Raw genomic sequence first — 15,414 nt, 5'->3', positions numbered from 1 at the left:
GGAGTTTTAATTACTTTCTTAGTTAATGTAATTAATAGAATGAGATCCATTTTCTTAAGAATAAATAGAATGACTTACATATAATTTCAACTTTTTATTTTATTTTATATTAATAGTTTTCATTAATAAGGTGATAAATACATCAATAAGGGTATCTTTCTCATTGAGAGATCTACACTTCACAAAAATTCCTTTTTTGGAAAAATCTTACTTTATTTTAAAATTACACATTTCGATTATATTAGTCATCATAATTATTTCAAAATTTAATTTATTATTTTTAGCATTAACATATAATTGATATTAGTTATGATGATTAAAATATGAAATTTTATATAATCTTAGGAGTTTTTATCAAATTATTAGTGTCTATAACATTTATTTATATTTCAATTAGTATTTAATAATTTAAATTTTAATTATTTAAAATATTAGTTAGTTTTTTTCATAAATAGTTGTTAAATAAATAATAAAATATATAATTATATAATTTTTAATTGTTAAAGTTATGATGTCGATTGTTCTACAACAATACCGGTTTATAACCTAAGTATATTTTTGTTGTTGGGATGAATGTTATTTAGAGAAGTGAAAATATTAATATATTTTTTTTCTTTTGTATGTGCAAGAACCCTTCAAGAATTTGTATATGGAATATTAATTGACTGTTTAGATACAAAATGTATGTTATAAACTAGAATTCTATTTTTTATGAAGTAAATTATGTTTAAAAATGGTCTACTTTCTGTAATTTAAGTTCACAGTAATATTAAATATTATTTTTAAGTATGATTAATGTGTACTAAAGATAAAAAAAAAAAAAAACTCTGATAATAGAATGTCGTTGTTTAGATAACTGTTAATATGAATTATAACAAATTGATCAAACACAATTTAATGTTTTAAAAAAAATTAACATTATTTAATTTATTAATTTAAATCTAAATATTTGATATAAAAATTGTAATATTTCTACTCATTAACATTATTAGTTCATTTTTAATTTAATATTGTACAAAAGTTAAAAAAAAAATCTAAAATGTATGTTCAGATCTCATTACTTTTACTTAACTAATGAACAAGGGAGAGAATTGAGAATATTATGTTGTCATTACTATTACTTTATTTTGTATGGAAGGAAGTGTTGGATGAAATTGAAAGTACCAAAGTTTATATATACTTCTTTTTAATAAATTTTGAACCCTCTTGTATGCTTGTAATATATTTTTCAGTTTATTGATTACTAAACATAAAATCCAAAAGCAGTATAGACCACCCTATAAAAGAAAACTGCACCCGCATATATTGATGACACCTATGAAAATTAAAATTTTTATTTTATTTTTCAAAAATATATATTTTGAATTATATATTTCAAAATGTATTTATGAATCCAGAGATAATTTTTTGAAATATACAATCTAAAATATATTAATACGTTCTAGAATACGTTTCAGAATGTACATCTGAAATATAAAATATGTTATAAAATGTATTAATAAATTTTAGATTCAAAATTATGGGATGTGTTTTCAGAATTTCTGAGTTTGATTAATACATTACAGATTATATTTGAAATCATTAAAAATCTATTATTGAATTTTTTAATTCAAAATTATATTTCCAAAATATATAATTTAAAATGTATTTTATAAAAATAAATTTATCATTTCAACCTCTCATGGTAGTGCAAGTTTAGAAACATCAGGGTGCAAAATGCAATGTCCCTATAAACATAAAAACAAACCCATAACGGGCCTCAAGCCCAAGTATCGTAAAATAGTTTCATTTCCAATTTCAAGGCTGTATAGAGGTCAAAGGCTCCTGAGAAGGTAAAAATTTCAATTGTCATCTTTAATTATAATTTATGATGACAATGTTTTTACTTCTTTAACTAATAAATTGTCATTTTGAATAAATATATAAATAGATAATAATTTATTATTTATTAAAATTGAATCCTTTAATTTTTGGATGTTATGTAATTGATAAATACATTATTTTGCAGGGTAAAGAAAAACAACTTGAAAGAAAGGAGAACTTGGAGACTTGTAAAAGAGCATTGAATTATATAAAATTCATTAAACCAAAAGCGTAAGCTAAAGCTAATTAAAAATGATTTTAACTAATTTAACATTTTAGGAGGAAAGTTATCTCCATGTTCGCTTTAACACACAATTATATATATATATATATAAACAATAACCTCTATTGATTTTGATATTATGATAGGAAGTATATTTAAGTCTAATTTATTTTTATAAATTTAAATTATAAAATTAGATATATATTCACTTATATTTTATAAAATATTTTTATATTTAGTCACATGAGATCTTCAACAAAAGTAAAAGTTTAGAAAAATAATAAATAATATTAAAATATTAAAATAAAAAATGTCATTTAATAGAAAATAAAAAATATTTTATTTTATTTAATATATATATATAATAAAGTATAAATATAAACTTGTGTAAAAATAAGAAAAAATATAGTTTTGTTTTTACGAGGATGCTAACTTCTTTCTTTTATCTTTTTCCCTATACTTAAAATATATGAACAAAAACCATTAAAAAGTAAAATTACATTAACACATTGCTATATCCTCATTCATTACACTCATTTATCTTTTTTCTATTCCATCCATATTGTTTTCTAAACCCTAAACCACTTTAATATTCTCTCATTCAAGCAAACAAAATGGACATGTGTAAAAATATAATAAAAATGTAATGATTATGGTTTAGTCTCATTTTCTAGGACCCAACCAATTCTAGAGGACATTTTACTCTAGATTTTTTTGGAAAAATTCATAATTAATTCTCCCTCTTTGATGTAGATATAAGATGTGATGGAGATCAAGATCAAGACAAAATGGAGGCCAATATTCAAGGACAAGAAGAGGTAGAGGCTCAAGTGATAGACGCTCAAGGAGTTTTGAGCCCACCTCAAAGGCTTACAAGAAGCCAATTCAAGGAATTAGGAAATAATGGAAGGTTGTTTTCTCTTTTTATAGTTTCTTGTGTAATAACAAATGCTTTGAGGGAAACACGAGACACCTCTTTTGTAAAAGCATTTTTAGACTTTAGTTTAGGAGCTTGGGGGGAGTGAGCTTAGTAGTAAGCGTGAGCTTAGGTGTGAGCTTAGAAGTAAGCGTGAGCTTAGGAGTGAGCTTAGTAGGGGGGGTGTTGTAGGAGTAGGTAGCTTCTAGAATAAGCTTGTATTTGGCCGGCCCTTGATCCTATAAAAGAAGAGCTTGGGTCCTTCACAATTCAGAATTGAAATTGGTAATAGAGAAACTCTACTCATTTTGAGAGAGAATTGTGAGAACTTTGTCTTCTCCTTCACCTTGTCTTATCTTGAGTGCATTTGGTTCTCTCAAGTGGTGTCACTAGCTCACTTATCTTGGAGCCTTCACCATCCAAGTGGCGTGATCACCAAACCAAGTCCTTCATCTCCATAAGTTCTTCTTTCTTTCATCTCCATGTTCATTTGAAGCTAAAACATGTCTTAGTTTACTTTTCTAGCATTTTCATTCGGTATTTTAGCTTGTTTCTGAATATGCTTCGGTTCATCTTCTCCTTGGCTGTTTCTATTTGATTCTTCTTCAATTCTTTTGTTTTGTTCGGTTCAATTTCAGTATTGTAGCTTTCTATTCGGTCCTTTTGCTTTTATACACAATTTAATCGGTTCAATTAGCAATAGATGGATCTTCCATATGAGTTTGGTGCTTGGTGCAAGTTTTGGTCAGTTCTTGAAACATAGAACATTGATCCAATTCTATTAAAAGTGCCTAAGATATCTCCAACTCAAGTTGATTCCATAGAATGTCAAAGAATCATCTGTATTTGGCTAGTGGAATCATATCAAGATGGGCACTTGCGGAAACAATAAGCAAATAATAGAAAATAGAGCAAATAGAATAATGACACAAATTTTTTAACGTTGGAAAACCTTCTTCAACTTGAGAAGTAAAACCCATGGGACCTAGTCTAGAAAATTCCTTCACCATGAAAGTAGGATTACAATATTTGTTTCTTCTCACTCTTTGAGAATAACACTCAATCTCATCCAACAAGGATGAAATACAACATCTCTCTAGCATCTAACTAGGATTTCGAAATTCACCATTATGGTGAAAACGCCTCCACTATGAAAATGAGATTACAATATTTGTTTCTCTCACTCTGTGAGGATAACACTCAATCTCACCCAATAATGATGGAATACAAAGTCTCTCTAGCATCTCACTAGGATCTCTAATCTCACCATTATGGTGAAAACGCCTCCACTATGAAAGTGGGATTACAAAGTCTTTTCATTACTTCATCACTGCTTCATTGCTTCATCACTGCTTCATCCTTCTCTTCCTCAGAAGTTCCCCTTATATAAAGAATGAGAGGAAGGCTTCTTCATAAAGAGATTAATGCTCATTCTCATTATATTTTCAACAGAGAGTTACAATTTCCAAATAAACTTTTTAATGGCCATCATTGAATATATTCAATAGGTCGATTACCAATATTAAATGGTCATAATCTCCCATTAAATTATGGAGGGATTCCCAACAATTCTCTCCCTTAATTGACTTAATTGACGAGTATCAATAATTCAGCTCCCCCACAATAGTGTTACCAATATTAATTGGTCATAATCTCCCATTAAATTAATGAGGGATCTCCAACAACTCTCCCCCTTCCTGACTTAATTGAGGGGTATCAATAATTTAGCTCCCCCACAACAATCTGTTAGCTTCATAGATGAAATTTCCTTGGTCGTAATGTCAGAAAATATTTCATAGATGAGAAGTAAAACCCATGGGACCTAGTCCAGAAATTCCTTCCCTATAAAAGTAGGATTACAATATTTGTTTCTTATCACTCTGTAAGTATAATAAAACTGATAGTACTATTAGTATTATATTAGTACTAATAACACTACTAGTACTACTAGTATTATATTAGTACTTATAACACTGGTAGTACTATTAGTATTATATTAGTACTAATAACACTGATATTACTATTAATAATATATTAGACTAATAACACTGATAGTACTATTAGTATTATAAGTACCAATAACACTTATAATATTATTAGTATTATTAGTACCAATAACACTAATAGTAATTTCGTACTATTAGTACCAATAACATTAATAGTATGATTCATATTATTAGTACCAATTGCATTGATAATACTATTAGTATTATTAGTACTAATAATACTAATAGTACGATTAATATTAGTAGTACTAATAACACTGATAGTACGATTAGTATTATATTAGTACGAATAACACTAATAATACTATTAATGTTATATTAGTACTCATAACACTAATAGTACTATTAGTATTATATTAGTACCGATAACATTGATAGTACTATTAGTATTACCAGTACCGATAACATTGATAGTACTATTAGTATTATATTAGTACCGATAACATTGATAGTACTATTAGTATTATTAGTACCGATAACATTGATAAAACTATTAGTATTATTAGTACCGATAACATTGATAGTACTATTACTATTATTAGTACCAACAACATTGATAATACTATTAGTATTATGAGTACTAAAAAAACTGATAACTATTAGTATTATATTAGTAGCAATAACATTTATAGTTCTATTAATTTTATATTAGTACCAATAATACTGATCGTACTAATAACACTGATAGAACTATTAGTTATATATTAGTACTAATAACACTGATAGTACTATTACTATTATATTCGTATAGTAACACTCATAGTACTATTAATATTATATTAATACTAATAACACTAATAATATTATTAGTATTATTAGTACCAAAAACATTGATAGTACTATTAGTATTATTAGTACCAAAAACATTGATAGTACTATTATTATTATTAGTACCAATAACATTGATAGTAGTATTAGTATTATATTAGTACCAATAACACTGAGTGTACTATTAGTGTTATATTAGTACCAATAACATTGATATTACTATGGGTATTATTAGTACCAATAACATTGATAGTAACTATTAGTATTATAGTAGTACTAATAACACTAATAGTATGATTATACTATTAGTACTAATAACACTGATAGTACTATTAGTATTATATTAGTGCCAATAACATTGATAATACTATTAGTTTTATATTAGTACCAATAACACTGATAGTACTATTAGTATTATATTCGTACTAATAACACTAATAGTACTATTAGTAGTATTAGTACCAATAACATTGATAGTACTATTAGTATTATAAGCACCAATAACATTGATAGTACTATTAGTATTATTAGTACCAATAACACTAATAGTAGTATTAGTATTATGTTAGTACCAATAACATTGATTGTCTTATTAGTGTTATATTAGTACCAATAACACTAATTGTACTATTAGTATTATAGTAGTACTAATAACACTGATAGTATTATTAGTATTATATTAGTACCAATAACATTGATAATACTATTAGTTTTATATTAGTACCAATAACACTGATAGTACTATTTGTATTATATTCGTACTAATAATAGTGATAGTACTATTAGTAGTATTAATACTAATAACACTGATAGTAGTATAACTTATATATTAGTATTAATAACACTGATACTATTATATTAGTATAATAACATTGATAGTAATATTAGTATTATATAAATACTAATAGTACTGATAGTAGTATTTGTATTATTAGTTTCAATAACATTGATAGTACTATTAGTATTATTAGTACCAATAACTTTGATAGTATTATTAGTACCAATAACATTGATAGTACTATTAGTATTATATTAGTACCAATAACACTGACAATACTATTAATATTATATTAGTACTAATAACACTGATAGTACTATTTGTATTATATTAGTACCAATAATACTGATAGTACTAATAGTATTATTACTACCATTAACACTGATATTACTATTAGTATTATTAGTACAAATAACATTGATAGTAGTATTTGTATTATATTAGTACCAATAACACTGATAGTACTATTAGTGTTATATTAGTACCAATAACACTGATAGTACTATTAGTATTATATTAGTATCAATAACACTGATAGTACTATGAGTATTATTAGTACTGTTGAAGATGGTTAGCTTTGATATATAAAATCCACATGAAGCCTGAAGCTGTGTTGTGTTTTAGGTTTAGGTTTTGTTATGGGGTTTAGAATCTTTGTAAGACAAGTCTTGATTCTCAAACAAAGCTTATTTCAATCTGGTTTAAAGATTAAAGGGTTTTTCCATGCAAGGGAAAAAACAACCGATAAGAGTTTCGAGATAATCGGTTGTTTGTCACTTAGCTGACAAAGTTGTTTTGAAACTGTTTTTTGAATCAATTGTATAACTGTCAAAACCATTCAACTGGTTAAATCGCAGTTTTAACCGATTAAATGTTTGTTTTCATAACAGTTTTTTGAAAACCTGTTTTAACTGATTTGGTTGTTCAAATGGTAGCTTCTCAAGTAATATAAAATTAGTCTTCTTTCAAAAGTGAAAAGATTGAAGAAACATAAAAGTTTGATACTCTGATTTGTGATTGATTTGAGAGATTACCAACTGTTTGTGAAAAGGTGTTGTTCCTGCCGGTTGACTCCCTTCGCCGGTTGACTCCAACAACTGATTTGGCCCTTCAATCTTGCCTGAGAATCGTGCCTTCTTGATCAAGAAACCTCTCACCTGCAAAGACAAAAGGGCGCCCTAGCGATCGTTTGCACTCCGATGCTCAAGTCAGTATTAGGGCAAAGAAACACCAAGTGTGTATATTAGCTTCAGTCTTAGAAAATGCGTACCTTGTTAGGGTTTGGGCACCCTTTATATAGGCTAAAACTAGGGTTTACCTTTGCGTCATTGCCCTTGACTAGGGTTCCTTGGAGAATATCCTTGCACTGCTATTCATAGAATCTTAGCGTATATGGCACATGAACTTCCCTTAACTGGAGTACAACGAATGACAGAGTGGCCGCTTGGGTACGAACTTGTGCACATAATCTCTGGCGCCATCTACTTCGTGGGTGTCCTAAGTATTCACATGCCATGCATGCAACTTTCCCTGGAAACCCTAACCCCAATGGATCTTAATGCTTCCTAGGATTATCCACACGTGTTGCGCCTCCATGCGTCATACACACCACGTGCATTGATCCCTCATGAATTAGGCTTCCCACATATCTCTTGTCTTTAACTGTTATCTTCACAAAACTCTAGGGCCCACCTTACATGGCCCTCTGCAACGTCTTGACGACCGATGTCCGATCATCTCCCTCTACTGGTGAGGTTCGATATCGATCTCCAACATCAGGCTTAGAATACCAATACCCAAAGACTAACCAACCCCCTGGTAGGTGCGTCTGAGGGCCACCTCACGTGGCCCCCTTCCATTTCCAAGCATCGGTGCACGATGTCTGAGGTCAGCCTCTGCGCGATTCAAGAAGAATTTCTTCAAGATCAGAAGCAATCGGAGGGACCCCGCCCTCCTAGATGCGTTTCCCTTGTACTAGACAGAGAAACCCATTCTTCAGAGGGCTCGAAGTCTTAAGGACCTTGCCCCTCAAGAGCGAGGGGTATGCGAGCTCTTCTCTGGACTCCCTGCTCCCTTCAGCACTTTGGAACTACTCAAGTGTGAGTTCAGCCCAAAGAGTCTTAAAACATATATCGGTATTTTCTTGCTCCCATGTCTCTTGCTTCAGTTCATTTTCGCTCGCATACTTGCCTTGTTGATTATATCCTATGTTAACTTGCTGCCTTTATGTAGATATGGGCTTCAACAAAGACAAGAAGAAGAAGCTAGCCGATCTTCTGGCCAAGCGAAAGGCGGCGGCTGCTGGGGCGGGCCCTTCAATGCCCGTAGCCCCTTCAACCTCTACTACTCCTGCTCCCCATCCAACCGAGCATGCCCCTGCTGTTGATAGGCAAGCTGGGGTAGTGGCTGTTGAATCTGACGACGAAGACACTTGCACCGGCCTTGTCTTCAAAAGGCAAAGGGTTGGTGTGGTCGTGACGCCCTCGACTTCTGCATTTGGTGGGACCCCAACCTTCATGGACCATCCCCTTAGCGCCTCCTCCTCGCTTCAAGTTGTTGTTCATGAGGGTGGGGGAGAGAGTGCCCTCGAAGGCCAAGATATGCCCTCCACCTCCCAGCTTACCCTGCTGCTCCAATGACTATTCAACCGCTTCCAAGACAAGGAGGTGGTGGAAAGCTTGAGCAGCAACCTTACTTAGGATCGCGTGGTTGACGGCCTAGGGGACTTCCTGATCGCATCCAACCTCGCGCTGAATAGGGCCCAAGAGGCCGAAGATCTCAAGGTTAGGATGGCGAAGCTTGAGGAAGAGTTGTTCACCCAGGCCAAGACCTTTTCCAATTGCGAGACTGCAATGTACGTTGAGTTGGGAAGCCTTCGCCAAGCTGAGAAAGACGCCAGGAAAGGTCTTCAAGATAAGAGCCAGGAGGCGGTCCAGCTAGAGGCGAAGATCTTGCCCCTTCGTACTAACGTGATCGAGCTAGAGGAGTTGGTGCTAAGATGAAATGGAAAGTGGCAAAGCTGGAGGAAAGGGCGACTCAGCGCGAGGTCCTGCTAGGGCAGGTTGAGGGGGAGCTCGCTGAGAAGGTTGAATCCTTCAAGAAGATAGAGGAAGAACTCACCAATGACGTTGTTGATGCTTACGAAGAGGAGTTCCAAGATGCCATCGCTCAATTTGCATGCGTGCACCCTGAGGTGGATCTTACCCCTTTCGGTGAGTCTAAGTGTGTTGTCGATGGGAACTCGTACTGAGAGAGTAATTATCTGTAACTCTCTCTTTTTGAAGAAACAATCTACCCTTTGTATATAAATATTTTATAAGTATTTATCTTCTATTTAACTGTTTGCCTTAGCCGATGTACTTCTCTGCCTTTGCTTGTACTGATTTCAACTAACAACGCTTTCGACCTAGGTTTGCCCTTTAGGTAGCACGTTTCGACCTCGTATGTCTTGTGCGCGCGAATCCCTTAACTGGCTCGACCTTTGTTCGGGGGTAAACCCTCTGGCTGTTCTTGATCTTCTTTTGTGACGTAGGGCAATTTGTTGATCTCACCCCTACCCTCCTTGGATCAACGGGAACAACCTACTAGTAATATCGGTGAACCGCACCATTCTTGACTTTGGCTTACCAACAAGGGAGAAGTGTGTCCTCCCGATCTCGATCCTGCATAACAAAGGTAGTAAGAGTGGACTTAACTAGTGAGCCACATTGTTCGACCCTAGAGTAATTACGCAAGAGGGGGGGTCCACCAAGGAACCACACTTCTCCCATCTTGGTGTTTCTAACTTGAGTGAACGACCCTTTTTAATTGGTGATCCATGTTGTTCGACCCTGGAGTTAATACGCAAGAGGGAGGTTCCCTATGGAATCATGCTTCTCCCGTCTTGGTGTTTCTAACTCGAGTGAACGACTCTTTCTAACTGGTGAGTCATGCTGTTCGACCCTGGAGTTAATACGCAAGAGGGAGGTTCCCTATGGAATCATGCTTCTCCCATCTTGGTGTTTCTAACTCGGGTGAACGGCTCTTACCGGCCTCATCCTTGCTATACAAAGTCAAGGGGCAGGCTTGTATAACTGGTTGCGACCTTACTTGCAAAAAGTCATGGGACGAGCCTTCAACGTTTGAACCATATTATTTCCAACCTTGGTAAACTTGCGTAAGGGGGAGGTTCAATATTCCCATCCTAGGCGCATTACTTCAAGGGGGAGGTTCATTTAACTGCCGAACCATACTATTCTCGACCTTGGTGAACTCACACAAGAGAGAGGTTCACTGAGGAACCATACTACTTCTGCTCTTGGCTTAATCACTACAAAGGAGGGGTTCATTAACTGCAATGCACATTTCTTAACTGAATAACTAGTATTTTATTCGGGTGACCTCGTTAAAAAACCCTTATGAGGGAAAAAGAGTGCCCCCTTAAACACGTACAATGCAAAATGTTTTTAACTAAAATAAAACTTTAGATTGGTCGCGTTCCAAGTACGAGGGATCGCGCCACCCTCTAACGTTTCGAGCATGTATGCTCCATTCCCGAGGACCTCCGTTACTCTGAAAGGGCCAGTCCACTTGAGAGATAACTTGTTTTCCAACTAGTACTAGTGGGCCTTCCGCATCACCAGGTCGGCGACCTGGAACTGCCGTGGTCTCAGCTTGGAGTTAAACTTTTACTCCACCCTCATTTTCAAGGCTTCAGCCTTAATCCTTGCTTCCTCCCTCACTTCATCTAGTAGGTCGAAGTTCACCTTTCTCTCTTCGTTGGACTCCTCGACCACGAAATTCTGGAAATGCGGTGAGTTCTCCTGGATTTCTGCCAAAATCATAGCGTCTGAACCATATACCAAGCTGAATGATGTTTCCCTGGTTGTGGATTGAGGGGTAGTGTTGTAGGCCCACACAGTTCTAGGAACTTCTTCCGCCCAGGTCCCCTTGGCCTTGTCTAGCCTTCTCTTTAGACCTCTGAGCAGGACTCGGTTGGCCGACTCGACCTATCCGTTCGTCTGGGGGTGTTCTACTGATGCGAACACCTGTTTCACTCCTAGCTTTGTACATAGCTTGCCCAATTGCTGGCTTGCAAACTGGGTACCGTTATTAGATACCAACCTCTTCGGTATTTTGAAGCGGCACACTATGTTTTCCCACACGAAGTGCTGGATTTTATGGGCTGTGATCTATGCCACTGGCTCAGCCTCGATCCACTTCGTGAAATACTCTATGGCAACCACGAGGTACTTCATCTACCGTACTTCCAAAGGGAAAGGTCCCAGAATATCGATCCCCTAGGTATGAAATGGCCATGGGCTGTAGATCGATCTCAACTCCTCTGAGGGTGCCTTGTGCCAATCAGCATGTTGTTGGCACTGCTCACCGCTGGACGTACCTCGTGTAATCTTCCCTCATGGTTGGCCAGTAATACCCTGCACGAATGGCATTTGATGAGAGGGATCGGCCACCGATGTGGCTACCGCATATCCCTTCGTGTAGCTCTGCCATGATGTGCGTGCATTGTTCACCATCTACACATACTAGAATAGGATGGGTGAATCCATGCCTGAAAATCTTCCCATCGATCAGGGTGTACTTGCTCGAATTTTTCTTGATTTTTTGAGCTTTTGCGGGTTCTATCGGGAGTACTACATCAGCCAAATAGCGTTGGTAGGGCGTCATCCAGGTTTCTCTTGATTCGACCTGGTAAATTTGCGATGCTATCTCCCTAGCAACCGAGTACCTGTTTACTCTAGGTGTTTTCACCGTTTCCTGTGTTAACGACCAATGACTCCTCCTCATCCCTTCTACTGTGCTAATCTATTGGACTTCTGCCATATTGTCCGCGGTGGTTTGAGGTGTCTTCAGGGTCTCCTGAATCACAGTCCTCTGCCTGCCCCCCTTGCCCGAACTGGCGAGCTTTGCAAGTAAGTAAGCTTGGGCATTCTGTTCTCTGGCTTAGACATATTCCAAGTATGCGGCCATCTGAGGATCTTTAGCTCGGTACTCCCCCGTGACTTGGCCTGTAACTAACGAAGAGTCGCTCTTTGCCAATAGCCCCTTTGCTCCCATCTCCTAAGCCAACAACATTCCAGCGATCAGGGCTTCATATTTTGCCTGACTGTTGCTGGCCTTGAAAGAAAACCATAGGGCCTGCTCGATCAATAACCCATCAGGTCCTTCCAAGATTACGCCAACCCCACTACCTTGTTGGTTCGAGGAACCGTGCACAGAAAGCACCCATCTGAAACCTGCTCCTTCTTGGTGTGTGGCAGCCGAGGAGAGTTCTACCACAAAGTCAAAATAAACTTGGCCCTTAATGGGCCTTCTAGGCTCATATTGTACGTCAAACTCAGACAGTTGTACCGCCCAACGCACCATTCTGCCTGCCACATTTGGCTTTTGCAGGACCTTGCGGATTGGAAGGTCTGTCATTACTATCACGGTGAAGCTCTGGAAGTAGTGGCAAAGTCTTCTCGCTGAGAATACTATAGTCAGGGCTGCTTTTTCTAAGGCCTGGTATCTCACCTTTGGCCCCTGCAATACCTTGCTGATGAAGTAGATTGGCCTCTGCACCTGGTCTTGTTCCTGCAACAGGACCGAACTGATCGCCTTCTCTGTAACTGCAAAGTATAGGCGGTGGGGTACCTAACTCTGGCTTGCATAACACCGGTGGACTGGCCAGGTACTCCTTCAACTTTACGAATGCCTCTTCACACTCCTGGGTCCATATGAACCTGCTGTTTCTCTTCAGGCAATGGAAATAAGGGTGGCCCTTGTCTCCTCTTGCTGATACAAATCTGGACAGAGCGGCCATGCGCCCTGTCAACTGCTGCACTTTTTTCACCAAGATCGGGCTTCTCATGGCTATTATAGCAGCGCACTTCTCGGGATCCGCCTCTATCCCACGTTTAGTGAGTAGGAAACCCAAGAACTTACTTGCCTCAACCCCGAACACGCACTTCTCCTTGTTTAGCTTCAACGTGTACTTCGCTATCGTGATGAACAACTTTCCAGGTCTGCTACGTGCTTCTCCTTCTGTTGGGAGGTGACCACCATGTCATCTACGTATGCTTGGACATTCCGCCCCAACATGGGGGCTAGCACCCTGTCCATCAATCGTTGGTAGGTGGCCCCTGCGTTCTTTAGCCCGAAGGGCATGACCTTTTTGCAATAGCAAGATAGTTCTGTCATGAACGCTGTCTTGCACTCGTCCCTGGGGTGCATCATGATCTGGTTGTAACCAAAAAAGGCATCTAGGAAGCTGAGTAACCTGCATCCGGAGGCGCTGTTCACCAAAGCATCAATACTGGGCAGCGGGTAAGAATCCTTTGGACAGGCCTTGTTGAGGTTCGTGAAGTCAACACACATCCTCCACTTTCCACTGGCCTTCTTTACTAGTACCACATTTGCTACCCACTTGGGGTACTGAATTTCTCTAATGTGGCCAACCTTCAATAGCTTCTCCGTCTCTTCTCGTACGACCTGACGCCTTTCTTTGTTGAATTTTTTCCTTCTCTGGCGGATAGGCCGGACCATGGGGTCTATGGTGAGCCGATGACACAGGAAGTCAAGGTCTATACCGGGCATGTCAGCAGTGGTCCATGCGAATGCGTCAAGGTGTCGTGCTATGACCTCAGCAACCCGATCCTGCGACTCTTGGCTCAAGGACCACCCAAGTTTGAACGTCTTTCCACGGATCTCTCTCTCCACCACGCCTCTTGAGGGCTCGGGTCGGTTCTCCCGGGCGATCACTACGCGGGTCACTTCATCTTCTCTTAGGGGTCTGGTAGTGACAACAAACACCCCTATCTTTGTTTTGAGACTGTTTTCATAGCACCTCTTCGCCTCTTTTTGGTCAGATTTGATGGTGATCATCGCGCCCTCAAGGGAAGGAAACTTCATCTTCATGTGCCTCGTGGAGGCAACTGCTCCCAACCTGTTTAAAGCTGGCCTTCCTAACAGTATATTGTAGGCCTAGGGAGCATTAACAACGAGATACCTGATGTTGGTAGTGCGTGAAGTCGCGCCATCCGTGAATGTCGTTCTCAACTTGATGTGCCCACGAACCTCCGCCTGGTCCCCTGCAAAACCATACAAACATCCGGTGTAGAGCCTTAATTGGTACGTGAACAACTGTAATTGGTTGAAGGTCGTCAAGAACATCACGTCGGTTGAACTTCCTTGGTCCACGAGGACGCGGTGTACCTTCCTTCCTACTGTGACTAGTGAAATTACCACCGGGTCATTGTCATGGGGTATGACATCTTGGAGGTCTACCTTCGTGAAGACGAGGTCGACATCGGGGGATTGGTCTACCTGCTGTACCACCACCGCCATTATGCCTCGAGCGTACTTGTTTCTCTGGGAGGCAGTGCACCCTCCCCCTGAGAACCCTCCCGAGATAATGTTCACCTCACCGTGGATAGGCACCTTGTGCCCCTGATCCGCCCCTGCAGCTACCAACGCCTGGTCGTCCTACGGCTCTTGAAGATAATCCTTTAAGAAACCGCTCTTCACCAACTCATCTAGTTGGTGTGCCAAGGCCAAGCAATTACGTATGTAGTGGCCATTCGCCTGGTGGAACTCACACCAATCGTTCTTGTTGGGCCTCATCTTCCTATCGGTCTTTGCCGATACCTTTAGTCTTGCCGTTATGTTTGGAATAACGATCAACTCCTTGAGCTCCACTCGGAAATTATGCTTTGGGGGTGGGTCCCTTCGTGCGCGAGTCTCGACCTGGGCCCGTTCATAGGGTTTTCCCTCCCCCTTCTTCTCTGTGGTCGCCTCATGCACCCTCATAGGCTGAGGTCGTGCAGCCGCTCGAGGTCAGACAAGACCAACGAGACCTTGCTTCTGCGTCACTCAATCATCT

The 15,414-nt window shown here is 38.0% G+C and overlaps 1 protein-coding gene across 1 annotated transcript; it reads right to left on the bottom strand.

Moving 5' to 3' along the window:
- Positions 1-13,532: 13,532 nt before the first annotated feature.
- Positions 13,533-14,879, bottom strand: LOC150027565 (uncharacterized). Its single transcript, XM_090302922.1, has 3 exons — positions 14,610-14,879; positions 13,944-14,516; positions 13,533-13,772 (listed from the first exon to the last, which is right to left on the bottom strand). The coding sequence occupies exons 1-3, from the start codon at positions 14,877-14,879 to the stop codon at positions 13,533-13,535; spliced, it is 1,083 nt and encodes a 360-aa protein (XP_090159048.1).
- Between the last annotated feature and the right edge of the window lie 535 nt (positions 14,880-15,414).

Source organism: Phaseolus vulgaris, chromosome 5 (assembly GCF_051622355.1).
Source record: "Phaseolus vulgaris cultivar YP4 chromosome 5, ASM5162235v1, whole genome shotgun sequence".
NCBI classification, from domain to species: Eukaryota; Viridiplantae; Streptophyta; class Magnoliopsida; order Fabales; family Fabaceae; genus Phaseolus; species Phaseolus vulgaris.
This window is presented reverse-complemented; position numbering and strand designations above follow the sequence as displayed.